The 19,717-nt window shown below is 34.9% G+C and overlaps 1 protein-coding gene across 1 annotated transcript; it reads right to left on the reverse strand.

The window, feature by feature from the left end:
- Nucleotides 1-15,086: 15,086 nt before the first annotated feature.
- LOC113764489 (serine/threonine-protein kinase fray2-like) lies at nucleotides 15,087-18,920 on the reverse strand. Its single transcript, XM_027308405.1, has 8 exons — nucleotides 18,034-18,920; nucleotides 17,740-17,920; nucleotides 17,118-17,244; nucleotides 16,868-16,950; nucleotides 15,987-16,069; nucleotides 15,814-15,882; nucleotides 15,422-15,595; nucleotides 15,087-15,340 (listed from the first exon to the last, which is right to left on the reverse strand). Exons 4-8 carry the CDS (start codon nucleotides 16,896-16,898, stop codon nucleotides 15,269-15,271), a joined length of 429 nt encoding a protein of 142 aa, XP_027164206.1. The 5' UTR covers nucleotides 16,899-16,950; nucleotides 17,118-17,244; nucleotides 17,740-17,920; nucleotides 18,034-18,920; the 3' UTR covers nucleotides 15,087-15,268.
- Between the last annotated feature and the right edge of the window lie 797 nt (nucleotides 18,921-19,717).

Consider the following 19,717-nt stretch of genomic DNA (forward strand, 5'->3'; position numbering starts at 1 on the left):
GTTGGAGGGATATAAAGATTTCCAGACATACATACATGTGCACAGAGAAATAACATGATTTTATTGACTGTCAAAAGCTCTGAACAATAGCCAATCAGCTTTCTTGAAATTCTGATTTTGATAAGTTCAGGCCTCATTAGAGATGGATGTGTGCCTGTCTCTTAGATTATAAGGAAGGCAAATCTCTTGAATGACGTAGTAGTGGGAATCGATGGCAGTGATTTGTTGTTCCCTTCCAGAGGAAATCTGAGCATCCCTAGATGCAGAAGATGGTATATGGTACAAACTAAAGCAGAATGAGGGAAAAAAAGTAGCTACTTTGCTGTATCAAAAGGACATGGCATAACTGAACTACAAAATCAAATATACACTTAAAGTTTGTACTCAAGTTAATTCAATTTCTCGATGGAAATGAGCTTTAAATTCGATTTCAAGTTTAGTACACATTTTCCTGCAGTTTTGTTTCAATTAAAAAAAAAGAATAGAAATTTCAATCATAGACTCCATTTGACGCATCAAGAGTTCTAATAGTTCACATTCTCCGTTATTGAAGTTCTTACATGACAGGGAGGAACTAAGAAAGCAACTTGAGGCAATCTTGGTCGAAAATTCCTAACACGATTCATGATTGTAGGAATATTAAACCAAGCATCAATAATTAATGGTCATCTGTCTTTGTTTTATTGGTTAATTAGATAGTTGCATTGTGAGTTGGTAAAGTTGGCCACATTAGATTAGGCCCATAGTACTAATACTAGAAGTCAGCCAGCAAAAGACCTAGTACTATATAGCCTCTGGTCCGTCCTCTTTAAGGTGTGGCCTTGTTGTTTTGTTTTCTTGCCTAAGTTTTGTTTGATTAATAGAAAACTTCCTTTGGCTCAATATCGTTCTTTATTTGACTGTTCCTGTGGGTTGATGATTTATTATTTGTTTGGATCCTACAAAGTGGTATCAGAGCTATGATAGATTGAAATATGGCAAACCCTAACCCCAATATTATTTGTTCTATCCAAAAACTCAAAACAAAGACAGAGTTTAATTTTTGGCAGAAATAAATGGTAACCCTTCTCAAGGCATGTAAATTACATCGATATATTGAATCTGCACTTGCCTAGGATGCTAGTGAGGATGATAAAGCGAAGACAATTTGGCTTTGTCACAAATTCATCAGGCAATTGATATGTCAGTTTTTGAAAAAATTGCTATGGCTGATACGGCAAAAGAGGCTTGGGATATATTGGAGAAAACATACAAAGGGATTGACAGGGTCTAACAAAATAATTTGACGATGTTGAAGAGGAAATTTGAACTTGTGATGATGGAGAAGTCAGAATCTATTGAGTCATATTTTTCTCGTTTGTCAGATATTAAAAACGAGATGAAATTCAATCAATATAATCTTCCTCACAGAACATTTGTTGAGAAAGTTCTCAATACCCTACCCATGAAATTTGATCATGTGGTAGCTGTAATTCAAGAAACGAAAGATTTGAAGGATTTGAGTATTGAAGATTTGCATGGATCATTAATTCTGCATGAACAAAGAATTAATGGAAAATTGGAAGATACCCCGGAGAAGGATACAGTAGAGAAGGCATTGCAGCTGCAGTTGAATTTGAGAGGAAATAATGATATCAGGGAGCAAGGTGAATCCAATCAAAGGAGCAGAGGTGGTTATAATAACAGAAGTGGTCGTGGCAACAATAATAGAGGTCGAGGAGATACATCAAATTTTAGACGCAGTAGGGGTAATAATTTCAATTTTAGAGGTGGTCCTGGTAGAGGCACATGTGACAATTTTGGCAGAGGAAATAATTTTAATCAGAATAATTTTGGACAGAGAGTTCAATGTTATAATTATAAAAAATTAGGCCATAGACAATTTGAATGTAGATCTAGAGAAAATTTAGACAGAAATTTTCAAGCTAATGTTGTTGACAATCAGGTGCAGGATAATAATAAAAAATTTGAAACTTTATTATTAGCCTATAATACTGTTGATGTGGTTAATAAAATAAATGGTACTTAGATACGGGTTGTAACAACCATATGTCTGGCAAGAAAGAATTATTTGTTGAGCTTGATGAATCTGTCCGTGGTGAAATTAAATTTGGGAATAACACTGTTTTACCAGTGATTGGTAAGGAAAAAATTCCTATTAATCTAAAAAATGGGTCTACTAATTTTATTTCTGATGTTTTCTATGTTCCTGGGTTGCATCAAAATTTGTTGAGTATAGGCTAGTTGTTTGAGAAAAAATATGATATTCGTAGCAGGAATGGTATTTGTACTATTTTTAATAAAAATATTGGAATGATTGCCAGTGTACCAATGACTTCAAATTGCTTATTTCCACTGAATTTGAATAGTGCCAATTTTTCCTATTTGAGTACAGTGATAGATGACAATAATTGGTTGTGGTCTATGTGATTTGATCATTTGAATTTTGATAGTTTGAAATTTTTGGCCAATAAAAAAATGGTTGGTGGATTGCATAGTATTACAAATCCTGATAGAGTATGTGATATGTGCATTTTGAAAAAACAACATAGGGATGCTTTTCAAACTGGCAAATCATAGAGGGCCAGAAGACCATTAGAAATTATTCAATTAGATTTATGCACTGTGGAATTCCTTCTAATGGTGGTTGCAAGTATTTTATTACTTTTATTGATGATTTTAGTAGAAAAGTTTGGGTGTATTTTTTGAAACAAAAATCTGATGCAGTAATGCACTTAAACCTCATGTTGACTGCATTTATGGGAAATAACACAGACTTGCATTTCAAAATTTTTCTCCATCTAGAAAATTGAATCCATTAGAGTTGATGCACATTGATATTTGCTATATAAAAGATAAGTCTCTTGTTGGTACTGTTTATTTTGTAACCTTTATCGATGATTTTGCTAGAAAGGTTTGGTGTTTTGCTTTGAAATCCAAATATCAGGTTTTGGATGTATTTAAAGATTTTCATAGCAAAGTTGAAAGAGAAACTGACAAGTAGTTAAAGTGTGTTCGTGCTGACAATGGTAGTGAGTACAGGAGACTGTTTGAAAGTTACTGCAAATCTCGTGGGATCAAACTAGAAAAGACAGTACCAAAAAATCCTCAAGAGAATGGAGTAGCAGAGAGGATGAACAGATCCATCATCAGCGGGTCAGATGTATACTCTATAATGCTAAACTTCCAAAATCCTTTTGGGGTGAGATAATGAAGACTGCAATTGATTTGATAAATCTTTCTCCATTAGTTCCTCTAGATGATAATATCCCAGAGAAAGTATGGACGGAAAAAAATGTGTCTTAAACATCTAAGAGTTTTTGGTTGTCGAGCATTTATTCATATTCCCAAAGATGAGAGGTCAAAATTTAATGTAAAATCAAAACAGTATATTTTCTTGGATTATGGATATGAAGATTTTGACTATAGACTGAGTGATTCTGTTGAAAAGAAGGTGATTAAGAGTAGAGATGTTGTCTTCTTTGAAGATCAAACCATTGAAAACATTGATAAAGGTAACAATCCAAAATTCTCATATGACATTCCTGCAAGTTCAAATCTAGATCCAGATCCACTTCTAATACTTGTTAATTTTAATCAAGGGGGAGCTGAGACAAAGTAGAGAGAGGATGTTGATGATGGTGATAATCCTGCTGCTGATGAACCTGACCATGAGGGGCCACCTACTCCACCACCGCCACCACAAGATGAGTTTAGAAGATCTACCAAAGAGAGGAGGCTTTCTAGCAGACATAATCCCCATGAATATGTGTTGTTGGCAGATAGAGGAGAGTCAAAATCCTACTATGAGGCTCTAGAGCATGAGAACATAGAAAATCGGTTGCGGGCCATGCAAGAGGAGATGGTATCCCTATATGAGAATCACACTTATGATTTAGTGAAACTATCTAAGGGCAAGATAGTTCTGTAAAACAAACGGGTCTATAGGTTAAAGACTCAGGAGCACAACACAAAACCAAAATACAAAGAAAGATTGGTTGTGAAGGGATTTAGTCAAAAGAATGGTGTAGACTTTGAAGAAATTTTCTCTCTTGTGGTAAAGATGTCATCAATTCGAGTTATTCTGGGTATTGGAGCCAGTTTAAATTTGGAGATCAAGCAACTTTATGTAAAGACAGCCTTCCTGCATGGTGACTTGAAAGAGGAGATTTATATGAAACAACCGGAGGGTTCAAAGAAAGTGGCAAAGAAGACCTTATATGCCATCTCAAGAAGAGCTTGTATGGGTTGAAACGGCACCGAGATAGTGGTACAAGAAGTTTGACTTCTTTATGACAGACCACATGTACCACAGAACTACATCTGATCACTGTATTTATGTGAAAAAATTTTCAGATGGTGATTTTATTATTCTCTTGCTGTATGTTGATGACATGTTGATTGTTAGCCGTAATACTATAAAAATTGACAGGTTGAAAAAAGAGCTAAGTAAATTTTTTGCAATGAAGGGTTTGGGTCCAACTGGATAGATACTGGGGATGAAAATCTTACGAGACAGGCAAAATGGGAAGCTTTGGTTGTCTCAGAAAAAGTATATTGAGAAAGTGTTTAGCAGGTTTAACATGAGTAAAACTAAGGAAGTCTCTACTCCACTTGTGAGTCATTTTAAACAGAATATCAAACAGTGTCCTACAAGTAAAAAAGATAAAGAAGACATGAAAAAAGTTCCTTATGCCTCGGCTATTGATAGTCTGATGTATGTTATGGTTTGCACCAGATCAGATATTGTTCATACAGTTAGAGTAGTCAGTCGGTATCTTTCCAATCCTGGTAAGGAGTATTAGAATGCTGTCAAATAGATTCTCAAGTATGTCAAGGAAACTTCCAAATTATGTTTGTATTTCGGCAATGGTAAAACTATGTTAGATGGGTACACCGATACAAATATGACAGGTGATCTTGACAATAGGAAATTCGCATCTGGGTACTTGATGATTTTTGCAGGGGGAAAAGTGTCATGGCAAAATAAGTTATAGAAGTGTATCACCCTTTTTCAGTACGGAGTCAGAGTATATCGCAATCACTGAAATATGCAAGGAGACTCTTTGGTTGCAAAAATTCCTTCAGGAGTTAGGTATGAAGCAAGAGAAGTATAGTTTTTACTATGACAGTCAGAGTGTCATTTACTTGTGTAAAAATTCTACATTTCACTCTCAGTCCAAATACATTGATGTGAGATATCATTAGATTCGAGAAGTATTAGATTCCAAGTTGTTGACACTTGAGAAGGTGCATACAAGTGATAATAGTGCTGACATGTTGACCAAGGCATTGTTTAAGGAGAAACTCTTGTTTTGCAAACAAAAAACAGATTTGATGGAACCCTCCCTCCCAAAATGAGTTGGAGAGGGAGATTGTTGGACTTGTGTAGGCCAACCTAAAACACAAGTTACCAAGACTTGAGGGTTTTTCAAGTGATGGAAATTAGAAACAGCCGCAAAAAAAAAGCACTTTTCTTTTTGTGAGAAGAATTCCAACCGCACAATTCAAGAGAGAAACGAAAAGAGAGAAAAAGTGAGAGCTAGAGAGAGAAAGTTCTTTGTAACTTTAAAACCTCAATTGGAAGGTGATTTGAAGTTCGATTGAGACAAAATTTTACACACGCAATTCTCATTAATCTCCACTCATCTACTGATTCAAATTTTGGATTTTCTCTTCATTTGGTAACACCCTTTCAAATCCACTTCTTTGACTGTTGTAGTTTTTTGGGGATGATTTTGTAAGGATTTGACTTGGTTGATATTGGTGGTATTATTGTTATCTAGATATTTCAGATAAATGTGTGTATTCCTATTATTGTGATAGTGAAGATTTTTAATTGGACTAGGTCTCGTGGTTTTTCTCAATTTGGATTTTCTACGTAAAAATCTTGATGTCCTGTGTCTTTTATTTTTCCTGCATTCTATTGTTACTGTTGGCATTGTTATTTGGTGATTTGGTTTATTTCTATTTTAATTGATACTTGGGGAAAGAGTAATTTGTCATGAACTAACTCTGATATTGTGTGTCTGCACCGGTTGACAGGTGTCATGCCTGTGCAATAATAAAAATATACTCAAATAAAATATAAAATTTGTATATAGTGGTAAGTAGGATCGAATCCACAGGGATTGAGAAAATTTGTTGCTCCTTAAGTTCAAAATATGGGGGATTTTATAAAAAAAAATATAAAAATAAATAATTAACTAAATCAAAGCAACGCACGAAAATAAATATGAATGAATCAACAATAGATATGACTCTAACCAAAGGTGCAATTTTTCAGACATGATCCATTCAACTGATCATTGAAGCAAAGATAATTCAATTATTCATTAATAGATTGGTTATAGTTGTCATGCACGCGATAAACAATCAACTTTTTCTTACTTTTTCGATAGTTAAGTTACGACCGTTAACTATTTCACTAACCAAGAAATAACTCTAGATACGACAATAGAATTTAATTCCTCGATTGCATTAATAATTAGGAAATCCCAACCCCAACTAACAAACACGTTACGAAAGTTTGTTTAAATTAGATCATACGTTTCTCTAACATGGGACCAATCACACTAGTCGCCACTAGTATTAACCAATCAAACAATTATGAATTTAATCGGTTAATTTGATAGTAGATTATTGGGTTAATTTGAATATCAGGCCATTGACATTCAAATAATAAAATAATCATAAGAAATTAAACAAGAAAACATACGAATACTAATGAATAAAAGAAATAAATAAAATTAATTCGATCTTACAGATGTTCGGAACCGCAAGTTGGCCTTTGACTAGAAAAGGAAATTAACTACTCTCCATTGAGAACCTTCACATAAGCATTCGACAAAGAAAATTAAGAGAAGAGATAAAATACCAAGCGGCCTTGGCGTCCCCTTTGCAAAGCAAAGAGTCACCCCCCAATCTTGCTCCTGGCCGAAGTATTAATCAAGCGGGATCCCAGCCTTTTTTTTTCCCTCTTTGTTTATTATTCAACCTTAACTACTAATAATAAGATATGTTTCCTAAAATATAAAAAGGAAACTATTAAAGATAGTATTCCAAGTTTCCTAATCCAATACTAAGACTAATAATGAAAATTAAAATTTTCAAAATCTTCCTCCAAAAACTGTCTTGAATTCGACTCGGACTTGAAAATCGACCCCGAATGCGTCACCATCAAAGTAACTCTTAGAATGCTGAAAAATTGCTCCTTTTAATCACATCTCACATAATTCCCTACAATTAGCACAATTAACCAAATATAAGTAGAATCTATCAATTAAAATAATATTTGGCTAAAATCAAGAGGTAAATAATTATAAATTGAATAACAATTTTGCACCCTATCAATTCCCTCCCCCTCTCACACCTAAACTATGCTTGTCCTCAAGCGTGAGAACAACTAATCAAGCAATTGAGTTCAAACAATGGCTATTGTTCAAATCATCTATTGTCAAAATACAATTAAAACACATGTCAAACATTATTGGCTAATTTTCAAAAAATATTTCTCCAGTTAGTTTTTAAAATCCAAGACTTGTCCAACTATTGATTAATTAATCTATAAATATAAAATATTTAACCAGCATTTATCAGCCAATAGTTTAACTATTAAATAAAATCTCAACATTAATACCCCTGGATCAGCAGGCTAACATAGTCAACCACATACTTCCACGTATCTCTTTTTACTATTAGTTCATCGCTTTTTTTTTAATATCCCCACACTTGAACTCTTTTTTTTTCTTTTTTTTTTATTCCTCCCTTTTTTTAAGGGAAAAAGCTTAGTCCTGAGCCATTCAAACCTTTTGACGCGAACTCCGACATCTACTAAATGAAGGAATCTGGTTACTCAACTCTCATCCCTTAAAGACCATATACTTATGGTTATCGTCTTTGATGCGAAAGTCTACATTTTTAGTGAAGACCTCCGGTTATTGGGCAACGATAACTAGCGGAGTATAGTCAAACATTATTTAGTATGTAAGTACCAAAATAAAATTAAAGACCACACAAGCCCGCTTCATTTCCCAAACATGGAAAACCAAGATTAATAGTTGAACTAATTTACATGAAAAATGCTAGACAAATATTTACAATGCATAGAAAAGTTAACCAAAAAGTGCAAAAGTCATAAAATCTCAAATATTCACCAAAAAGATACCTTAGACCTAACCATGTCATACTTGACCCATTAGACTATAAAATCTTAGCAATAGAAAATTTTGAGATATCTAGCCATTGTTGATCAAGAAATCCACAAAAATGCACAAGACATGGCAAAAATTGGATAAACTTCGACAATGTCAAATAAAAAATTCCAACAAAAATGCATACACTTGCATTTTTCCAATATACTACTCCCTTCACACCTAAACCTTACATTGTTCCTAATATAAGAGATAAAGAATAGAATACGAAGCAAAAGGGACAACGAAACTTTCTTGATAATTGAGGAGGGTCATGGACAGCTACGGGTGGAAAGGGCAGCGTGAAATGATAGCGAATGACCAGCAAGGAATGGATGGTGCTGGCGGTATTGGACGATGAACAGACGAGTAACTTTGGTCGGCGTTTAAGCAGCGGGCAGTGGTGGTTGCGAGCTCGAGTGACGGACAGCGACAGCACTAGCCTTGGTGGAACCAGCGAACTAGTACAACGATGGATGGCGGCGGTGGCCTGTGACCCTTGGTGGCCTTCCTTAGGACAAGATGTGGGCACGTCCTGTTAGTAGAAAACCTTCTGACAATGAAATTGGTGCATTACTAATTACCACGTGCCCTCTAGGTGCCGGCGCATCATGTTACTAAATATGCTCCAAAATCAAAATATGAGCTCTCCAAGCAAGTAAGCGTGGGCACGTCGTGTTGGTCCAAATGCTTCTGACAGTGGAATGGAGAATTAGTGCATTACCACGTGCCCTCTAGATGCCGGCACATCCTCTCGGGAGGAAGTCTTCTAACCATTGAAACATAAAAAACAAAAATTAAACACGCCAAATATGAAAAATCTAAGATAAATACAATGAAACTAATAATAAAAATAAACTAAAAATTGAATTAGGTTGCCTCCCAATAAGCGTCTTTTTTAATGTATTTGGCTAGACATTGCTATGCTTGTTCACGGAGGATAAAATCTTGTAACTGGTTTCAATACTTCATCCTCTATGTAATCCTGTTAACCCTCGTAAATAGAGTAAGTTTTGAGCACATGAGTTATGATCTTCCATAGACTAGTAGATGGCGCCAAACAAACAACTAATGACCTTAATTCTTCACTAACTCCCTCATCACGAGCAACTCCTGGTTCAAAATATTTGACCATAGTACTCCTAACTTTTTCCTTTTATGAAACTCAAAATCTTCTGATATAACAAAATCGATTTCACTAACAAAAATTACATAATAAGAGTTAGGAGAATGTTGGCTAGGGAATGGAGAAGATGTCACTATATTTGCAGATTGTTCGCTGGATTCATTCACTTGAGCGATTTGAGGTTGGGGTCTTATTTCTTGTACTTCAACTCCCTTTTCAACTGCATCTTTAGGTCCTTTTCCTTGGGACTCTTGTAGCTCCTTGTCACTTGCCAAGATAATTGCAGTTTCTTCTTCCTTAAGGTCGATGATGCTCTGTGAGAGCAATTATTCACAAATTGGAGGGATCAATTGACTCATTATAGATACCGATTCACGCCTTCCATCCTCCATCTTTTTAATCATCCTTTGTGTCTTCTGTTGAAAATGTATATCATTTATTTAAGAGACATATCTGATGTAAATGATGGTTCTTGACGTGTTCCATCCTTCGTCGCTCCACTTCTCATTTGTGCTTCTTATTCAAATCAATATGTATTAGCAGTTAGTAATTTCATCATTTTTTCAAGAGACATACCTGATATGGATGCTGATTCTTGATACTCTTGTTGGTTACATTGATATTAAAAATTGATTAGCTCTGTTGCATAATTAAAGTTGGAGTTATCCCACCATCCTTGATCATACCACGTTCGAGATTGGGGCAAAAACCTCCAAAAGTATTGATTGAAACATTCAGGTCATTTTGAAATACGGGGCATATGTCGATTGAATGATCTGAGGCATAATAAATTCCACAAGTTACAACACCCAATTGATCATTAGAAAAAACACGAGCCTCATTACCCCTTTCTAGGAATAAAATTCAATCTATCAGCAAAATACAAAATATTAGCAGCCATAAACTAGTAAAAAAAATAAGAGAAAAATAAAAATAAAAACAAGATGAAGTAAAAAAGAAACAAATTAATCAAGCACCATTCCTCGGCAATGGCGTCAAAAATTGATAGGTGTCGAACCTGTGCAATAATAAAAACTTGCTCAAATAAAGTATAAATTTTGTATACAATGGTAAGTAGAGTCGAATCCATAGGGATTGAGAAAATTTGTTTCTTCTTGAGTTCAAAGTATGGGGATTTTATAAAAATATTAAAAAAAATTAACTAAATTAAAGCAACGCACAAAAATAAATATGAATGAATTAACAATAGATACGACTCCAACCAAAGGTGCAATTTTTTAGATATGGTCCATTCAACTGATCATTGATGCAAAGATAATTCAATTATTTATTAATAGATTGGTTATAGAGCCATACATGCGATAAATAACCAACTTTTTCTTACTTTTTCGATAGTCAAGGTACGACCGTTAACTATTTCCCTAACCAAGGAATAATTCTAAGTACGACCGTAGGATTTAATTCCTCGATTGCATTAAGAATTAGAAAAGTCCAACCCTAACCAACAAACATGCTACGAGGGTTTGTTTAAATTAGATCATACGTACGCTAGTCGCCACTGGTATTAACCAATCAAACAATTACGAATTTAACCGGTTAATTTGGTAGTAGATTATTAGGTTAATCGAATATCAGGCCCTTGACATTCAACTAATAAAACAATCATAAGAAATTAAACCAGAAAACCTACGAATACCAATGAATAAAAGAAATAAATAAAATTAATTTGATCTCACGGATATTTGGAACCGCGCCTTCAAGTTGGCCTTCGACTAGAAAAGGAAATTAACTACTCTCCACTGAGAACCTTCGTATAAGCGTTCGACAAAGAAAACTAAGAGAAGAGAGGAAAGACCAAGCGGCCTTGGCGTTCCCTTTGCAAAGCAAAGAGTCATCCCCCAATCTTGCTCTTGGCCGAAGTATTAATCAAGCAGGATTCCGGCCTTTTTTCTCCCTCTTTGTTTCCTACTCAACCTCAACTACTAATAATAAGATATGTTCCCCAAAATATAAAAAGGAAACTACCAAAGATAATATTCCAAGTTTCTTAATTCAATACTAAGACTAATAATAAAAATTAAAGTCTTCAAAATCTTCCTCCAAAAACTGTCTTAAATTCGACTCGGACTTGGAAACCGGCCTCGAACGCGTCACCATCAAAGTAACTCTTAGAATGCTGAAAAATTGCTCCTTTTAATCACATCTCACATAATTCCCTACAATTAGCACAATTAACCAAATATAAGTAAAATCTATCAATTAAAATAATATTTGACTAAAAGCAAGAGGAAAATAATTATAAATTGAATAACAATTTTGCACCCTTTCACGGGTACCGCTTTTCCAACATCCATTTATTTGCTTTGGTTCAAGTTTTTGCAGAGAAGCAGTTACTTACATCACGTAATGGGGAGGATAGCGCTTTTAGAGAAGATATTGTCAATGTAGGACAAGCAGTGCTAGACAACTAAAGAATAAAATTACGTATGTGGGCAACAAGAGGACAGGAGGCCAGGCTGGCCAGCTATGTGACAGTGAAGCCTTAATTTTTTGCCCGTGTAGTTGGACTTTAGGTACGTTTGCTTCCATCTTCCATGTGTTCCATGGCCCCAACATTAGTGAAGCAGAGGCACCCTCAAACTAGTTCAACATTAGTGAACCAAAGACACCCTCAAACTAGTTCTAATGCGGACCAGGCACTTGAACGGCTGTACTGACAACTATTCCAGAAGGTTAATGGTTCAATAGCCATGCTCAAATTTGAAAAAATGTATGGTATTGATCATGTAATGTGTATTGGGACCAGATTATAATAGAATTATACAATGCATGATAATTTTTGGCTGTAGATGAATTACAATGTTTGATTGTTTGTGAATTATAAAACCTATTTGAGATTAGCAAATTTCAGAACCAGATATGATATTGTGTAATCTGAGATAATCAATGTCAATTAAGCTAGGGTCATTTCACTCATTTGGATTCAGAGATTTGGGTATATCTAAATACCAAATCCCTATCCAAATCCCCCAATGTTGTTTTGATAATCCACCTACCAATTGGAGAGAGTCTAAAGCTTAAAATTACTGATTTTCAAATTCACCCAGATTAGATGTCACTTGAAATTCTTCATTTAGATTCTCTCCATCTCTGTCCTTCTGGGTCGTCGTTTCCTATCTTTCGAGCAAATAATGAACAATCTGGAGTCTAGGCATAGTCTGCAATACTGTTCGATACAGCCATGGGGCTGGTTATGAGTCACACTAGTAAGAACTAGGGGTTTGGACAACATTAAGTCACATGTATGGATATGCTAGGAAATCGTATACAAAGCCGACAACATTAAGTCACTGTGATTAGGTGCATTTTTAACCTCCTCAATAATGTGAGGTTGCATCTCCATTATCTTTTGGCCTAATTAAGTCAGTGTTTAGGCCCCAAACCAAACTCTAATTGATCAACTGTTTAACGCAAAATGTAACAAACTAAGATCAATAGTATAAAAGGTCATCTAGAAAGGTTTTAAATAAATTACTGAATGGGACAAAACCCAGTCTATACATAATTTGTAAAAGCATCCTCAAGTTTATAATGGATGATACAGCAAACAAAGATTTGTATTGTAAAGGGTCATCCAGAAAGTCTTTAACAGTTTTGTAAGGAATCAAAGTCCATGGCATCAGTGAATCATACAGGACTACTTTCACAGGATGACCAGACTCGCATTTTCCTTTACTAGTTTCGCTTAGATTACTTGAAAGTGCCATGTTGAAGTGCCTCACGAAAGCAACAACGCTCTCTGATGTGTTTGGGGCCTCAACTTTAATGTTATCATCGTCTAGAATATACTCGATCTTGATTGAGTCAAATTGCTTTTGCACAGAAATACTTGCTGAGGTGCCAGTGACAATTGTGACCATGACACCCTTTGAGGTTAAGCGCTTGCATAATTGCAGCATCGGATTAGTGGTGAAGGGATGGCTAGAACATGAATCTTACTTCCATTTCATCCATGTTCTGTTTTGATTTTTTCTTTACAGGGATTTTAAGCCAGCAATTTATGCTAAATTGAATAAGTATTTGAAGAATGTTGTGGAGAAGAAAAGTATGAGAGGAAAGGAAACCAGCTTTCTACATCAATAGCCAGCATACTTGCTTTTTCCTCTGGCAGATAGAGTTGCTAGCGACAAATACTTGCCATTGTAATGCGGTCTTGAATTTGTTCCAAATGAAAAAAATTATCAGGACCTTGAAAGAGATCTGATTATGCTTGCTAGATGTTTAAGAAAAATATATATGTCGTTTTCTTCAAATCTGGTCTAGGTATCAAACGAAATTGGAAGAGTAGGCACCTGACTATATGGGCACATTAATTTGTGTTTTTGTTGATGAATGTGGTACGCAAAAGTACAAAAAAGCTTGTAATACCAAATTCAACGCATTCCATATAATGATTTCAACAGAATTACACATTTGCAGTGCAATGATAGATATTGGGCTAAAATAAAGACAATGCTAACATTAAATATTGCTTCTGGTGGCATTGTCATCCATCTGCCGTCCAACTCCAATTGCATTACTATTTGAATGACGAATCAGCATGTTCTTTTTGTAGTTTTTATTGATAAATAGGGTACACAAAAGTACAAAAAACTTGTAATACAAAGTTTAACACAATGACAGTGGGGGCTCACGATGATCTTGAGCCAGCATGTTCAGAACTATGTCGTTAAGGTTTTTATTGTTTTTACTACGCTTAGTAGTTTGCTTTTGAATTATGGAATATGCCTTGACAATATAACAAGAAAGAGAGAGAAAAGAGACAACAAAATCTAATTTTTTCACAAAGAATAATGAAATGCAAAAGTTAGACTAATTGTTATTTACTAGGAGAATAACACCGCGCGATGCGCGGTGTAATTTTCAATCTTGCCCATAAATGCCCAATTATTCAAATTCAAATATTAAATATAAAAAAAATTATTAGATGCCTCTCCTCATGGACGAAATGGAAGATTTCATCTGTTGCAATGGAAAATAATAGGTACAAAGCTTTCTACAATGCTAAAAAGTTTCGTTGTTTCAGCAGCTTTTTTAACTATGAATTTAAAACTGTCTTGATCCCATTTATATTCAGATAAACATATGAGCAAATTAAATCCTACCATATGCCAGAAAGTGCAGTAGACTGCTCCAAATCGTTTTCTTTCTAAAGATCTCAACACAAGGCCAACATGTCAGATGATAGAAGATGCTCAACACAAGTTTAAGTGAGTGCACACCTACATGCAATAGGCAATAAGTGAGTGAATGCATGTTAAGTGGAGGTCATGACAGGATCTTAGATTAATTAGACAAGTGACTGCAGAACCTACAAGCACAGGAGCCCCCTGGTCATAAACAAATTTAATAAGTAATTAGATGTTAATTAGTCATACTTCTTTTCCATTTGATGTTCTAACCACCCTCATAGATACACTAACTGCCAAGATCTAGAAAAAGAATGACCTCTCAGGTATAGAATGGTGGGAAAAAATCACATTTACCAATTGCCCATGCATGCTCTTGTTTGGTTGCGTATAAGAAATTAACTACAGAGAAGATGCGGCCATATCGAAATCACTAAAATAATAAGGTTGTACACATTTTTTATATTAAATAAATTGACTAATCAGTATTCATATGATTGATAGAGCATTTAGAAGTATCAGAAATGAAAAACGGTTGAAGGAAACAAGAGGTTTATATTTTGAGAAGGGATCATTAAACGAGGGACGTTTTTTTTTTCCTAAAAACAACTGTAACAATGAGAATGAATGTACTAAATCTGCATTTTTTTTGCTGAAAAAGTCCCAGATGATACCTACAAAAAATAATCGAACTAATATCTAAACTAAGATTTATCTAAACTAAGATTGAGCACAAAATTAATGTACATTCAGAAAGTTACAAATAAAAGATCAAACAGCCAATAAATTCTTCTGATGTCTTAGACGTGTGATAATGCTTCCTGTTTAGCTGAAGGCATTTTCTTCAAAGCTAGTTGTGCAGCATCCTTAAGCTGCAATTTTTTAGTAGGTAAATCATTAGAAAATAAAATGATGGTTGGCAGTTCCATAACAGTAACATTAAAATGACATACACTCAAATTTGCCTTAACATGATTCCACAACGGAGGTAAGTCAGCAGAGACTTTTTGCACAGAAAGCTCTGGAGGCTTTGCATTCTTGAAAAAGGAATGTTTCAATAGTTTCTCTGCAGTTAGCCTCTTTGTCAAGTCTTTCACCAAGCACATTGCAACCATTTCTTTAAAACACTGTTCGAAATTGAGGAAATGCTTTAGCAATAAAAAACATAAGAATGAGGAAATGCCGAAATAGAAACAAACAGCTAGAATATGGATCTAACTTGGTGTCCTAGAGAAAGTTTATATCTAAGTAGAAACAAACAGATAGAATATTGATCCAGTTTGGTGTGCTAGAAAATGTTTATATCTAAGCACAGTAGCCAACTATTAGAAGAAAAAGGACATGCCTTGGGGAACTTTTTATCGCGGTCATAATCAAGTCCAGGAGGCGCATTTTGTATGGTCATCAAAGGAACCTACCAAAACGAGGAAGTTCCATTAAGTGCACAACTACAGTTCAAGAACATGTTGCATCAAGTTCATTATTGTTATCTGGTGTTGTTGCATATAACGTCCATACCTTCATTGGGGGATATTTCGAGAATGGTGCATGACCATGAGCCAACTCCAGTGTGGTGGATTCCAAATGAGCAGATATCAGCCCTGATACAAAGAAAAATCACCATTTCTTTCACAAAACTATGAAACCAAATTATGCACAAAGGCCATTTTAGTGTTTCTGGAATTCATTAGACACAATGTTTACTTAATTTCTCTTCTTTCTTTCAGGTTTTCCCTTAGCTCTAATTTGCTGCTCATGACAAGCTCTAGGTTGCAAACTTAAAAGGAACATATACTAACAACTTTCTAATTCAACTAAAATATATTAGTCACACTACTTCCCACTTAAGTGGCGAAAATTGGAGCATTCTATACGCAAAGACCATTCCCAGGGACTGATTTTCCATACACTCAGAGTTTCCTTTGCCACTGACTGTAAGCTCTCGTAAAACAAGTACAATTAAAAGGAACATATACTAACAACCTTCTAATTCAACTAAAATATATTAGTCACACTACTTCCCACTTAAGTGGCGAAAATTGGAGCATTCTATACGCAAAGACCATTCCCAGGGACTGATTTTCCATACACTCAGAGTTTCCTTTGCCACTGACTGTAAGCTCTCGTAAAACAAGTACAATTAAAAGGAACATATACTAACAACTTTCTAATTCAACTAAAATATATTAGTCACACTACTTCCCACTTAAGTGGCGAAAATTGGAGCATTCTATACGCAAAGACCATTCCCAGGGACTGATTTTCCATACACTCAGAGTTTCCTTTGCCACTGACTGTAAGCTCTCGTAAAACAAGTACAATTAATATATAATAAAAAGCTTAGCCATGCTTGTTTAACATATAAAAAGAGGTAAAAAATTTTACAAGAAGATGAGCACCACATTGTCCCCAGCTGGCATTTCTCGGCATAATGAAGCAACTATATCGGCATAATCATTAATATCTAGCCTCATCAACTTCACTGCATTCATAAGAAAAGATCTGACTTTAGTTGAGCAGTTCTTTAATACTCTCTCCTAACCAAGAGGAAACGGGTGAAGTAATCTGAGGCAAACAATAAAGGTAATGGAGTAATAATAAAACAAGAACAAGAATAAATGAAACAGAGATCTATATAAGGAAGGGTACCTGGTTTTCCTTTTGCACACTAGCTAGAATCGGCTTTAAAAGACCCAATGGGATGTCATCACTCTCATCTAAAAGCCAAGTCATAATATCTTCCATGTATGAGAATACAGCTTGTGGGTGGTTGAACCTTGTATTAGACATTCAAACACAGAACAACAATCAGCACATGACAATTGAATGTGTTGACTTGCATGAGACAGGTGCAAGATTAGCAAATGAATACCTCTAATTTGTTTAATTTGGTACAACTTTCTAAATTACTCCGTTAGGCTAGTTGCATTGCATACCATGAGTTGATCACTCAACAACAAATAATAAAGGCTTGCCATGAGTCGAGCAAAATTTTCAATTTCATTGCTGCTAAATGAGGAGTTCACGAAGTTGAAAGCAGATCATATTTGCAGGAAAGAAGGTTGAACATAATGGGAATGCTATTACAAGTTCGAATTCAATGCTATTACAAGTTCGAATTCAAGATAACCTTAATTGTTAGTATTAGAGTTAATTTAAAGAAGCTAACAAATATCAATTACTACAAGACCCAAAGAGAAAAGGCAGTTAATCAAAATGTCTTGACAATAAAAATACATATTAAAAATTAGCTGTAACATCTTAGCCTTACTTAATGGTACTTAGAAGGACTTCGAAGATTTTAGTGACCAATGAGTCGCAGCCTATGTCCAGCAAGATGATGCAGCATTTGACCTTCGCAACGATTTCAAGAATGTGCAAAGCTTTAGCATAGCAGCGACCAGAGAAAAGCGACAACTTCTTGAATGCAGCTAAAGTGAACCGAAAAATATCTTGTACAGCATGCAAATGAAAAGGCTGAGAACTGGCTCTAAACAAGTATACAACAGGAAGCAGACAAACAAATACAGAAAAGAGTAAATACTGTTGTAGGTGTTCAGCTTACCTTCATTCTTTCATTCTCATAAGGTTGATGCGGAGAACTAATCCTTAACACCTCACAGATGCAAGACATAACTGAAATCCTGACATCTGTATTAGGATGTCTAAGCAGCCTATCAGAGATCAAAGCCATCATCGAAGGCAAGAGCCCATCTTGAATCAAACTGGAAGGATCTTAACCGAAAAAATAAATTAAAGAAAATCGCACAACCTGAAAAGTTGTCCTTCTCGTGGACTTTCAATCCATTGTCCTCAATCTATGAGAAGCAAAATGTGATTGTGAGTAACTGCAAATTCAAGAAAATAAAGAAAGAAACAAAAACTAAACCCAAAAACATCAAAGTGCCTTCTTTGTTTTCTTCTTTTTGTTGATTAACAAAGAAGAAAGAAAGCGTGTAGATGAATGATAGATTCGGTCATCGTTTGAGAGAGAGGGAGAGCAAGAGAGGAAGAGTGTTCGTCTGAGCTCTGAGGGAGACCGAGACGGAGAAAGTGAGATGAAAACAGTGGTAAATATCTGTCATAGGACACTTTTTTTTTTGAAGGAACAATGGAATCCAAAGTAAACTCACGTGAGGAGCACAGATTTTGGACTAACACTCTCTAGCCAATAACCATTGACCACATCACCACCACAAGCACCTCTTTTGAGATATGGCATTCCCCCTTTTATATATATGTTAATTAATTAACAAAAGAGTAATTCTTAATTGTTCTCAACGAAGGCAGAGAAAAGGATTGAATTAGAAAAATCATAGTGGCCTTGGATGAGGGAGATAGCTATAAGATGGGTTGGTACTTTTCAACTTTGCCAACAATAGAAGAATCGAAGCTCGGGCCTTGGGTTTTGCCAGGGGATTTTTCTATAGAAAAAGGAGAGGAAGAGGAAGAGTGGGAGGCAGAGTTTCTTGTCGATTTTGGCACTGAAAAATAATAGATAGAAACATGAAATAAACAAATAAACAGGGTAAAGAAAATATAGGGAAAAAAAGTAGTTAAGCAAAGCAAACAAAAGAAAGAATTACAAGAGATGAGGAAAAACCGCGGAAGACCCTATACAAAGTGGTTTATGAAGGGAATGAAAGCAAAGTTCCAATTTTTGGACTTGCAATACCACAAACAATAAACAGATTAGATAGCCCAAAAATATCTTTTAAACGAAAAAATCATAAAAGAACTTTCTCAAATTTGTTAAATGCATTCTGATACTTTTTAGTTGCGAAAAAAAATTAAGATTCTTTCCAATTTTTATTTTTTTTAAAAGATAACCAAATAGAATGCACGTTATTAAAGGGGAAAATTTTACAGAATCTGATGTTGGAAGAAATTTCCAATTTTTTGCACCTACAACATATATATACAAATTAATATACAAAAATTAGACTACTAAACCCCACAAAAAATCCAAAAGGTTAGAGAAGTACTAAGCAAGAAGAAGAAATTACAATGCAAAAAAATCATGTGTCGTGCACAACATCCTTTCACGACCATTTTACATGACTCAATTAGGCTGAAATTCCATGTTTTTCTTTTAAGCTGCTTATTTTTCTTCTCATCTTCTACTTTTGATCAGGAGAAAGAATTTAAAAAATTTACAATAAAAAATGCATAGCAAACTTTACCACGATAGCTAGCTAGCTTATTTACCACAATCACAGGCATAGTAGTAGAAGATAAAGACAAGCAAA

The sequence above is a fragment of the Coffea eugenioides genome, chromosome 3 (genome assembly GCF_003713205.1).
Source record: "Coffea eugenioides isolate CCC68of chromosome 3, Ceug_1.0, whole genome shotgun sequence".
NCBI classification, from domain to species: domain Eukaryota; kingdom Viridiplantae; phylum Streptophyta; class Magnoliopsida; order Gentianales; family Rubiaceae; genus Coffea; species Coffea eugenioides.

Bases quoted from the DNA above. Each gene is read 5' to 3' on its own strand.
- LOC113764489 (XM_027308405.1), bottom strand. From the start codon at position 16,898: ATGCCGAGAAATGCCAGCTGGGGACAATGTG. The intron at 15,596-15,813 runs GCATGTCCTTTT...AATTTCGAACAG, and splicing joins GCGATAAAAAGTTCCCCAAG to TGTTTTAAAGAAATGGTTGC. The intron at 15,341-15,421 runs GTATGTCATTTT...AAAAAATTGCAG, and splicing joins ATGTTAAGGCAAATTTGAGT to CTTAAGGATGCTGCACAACT.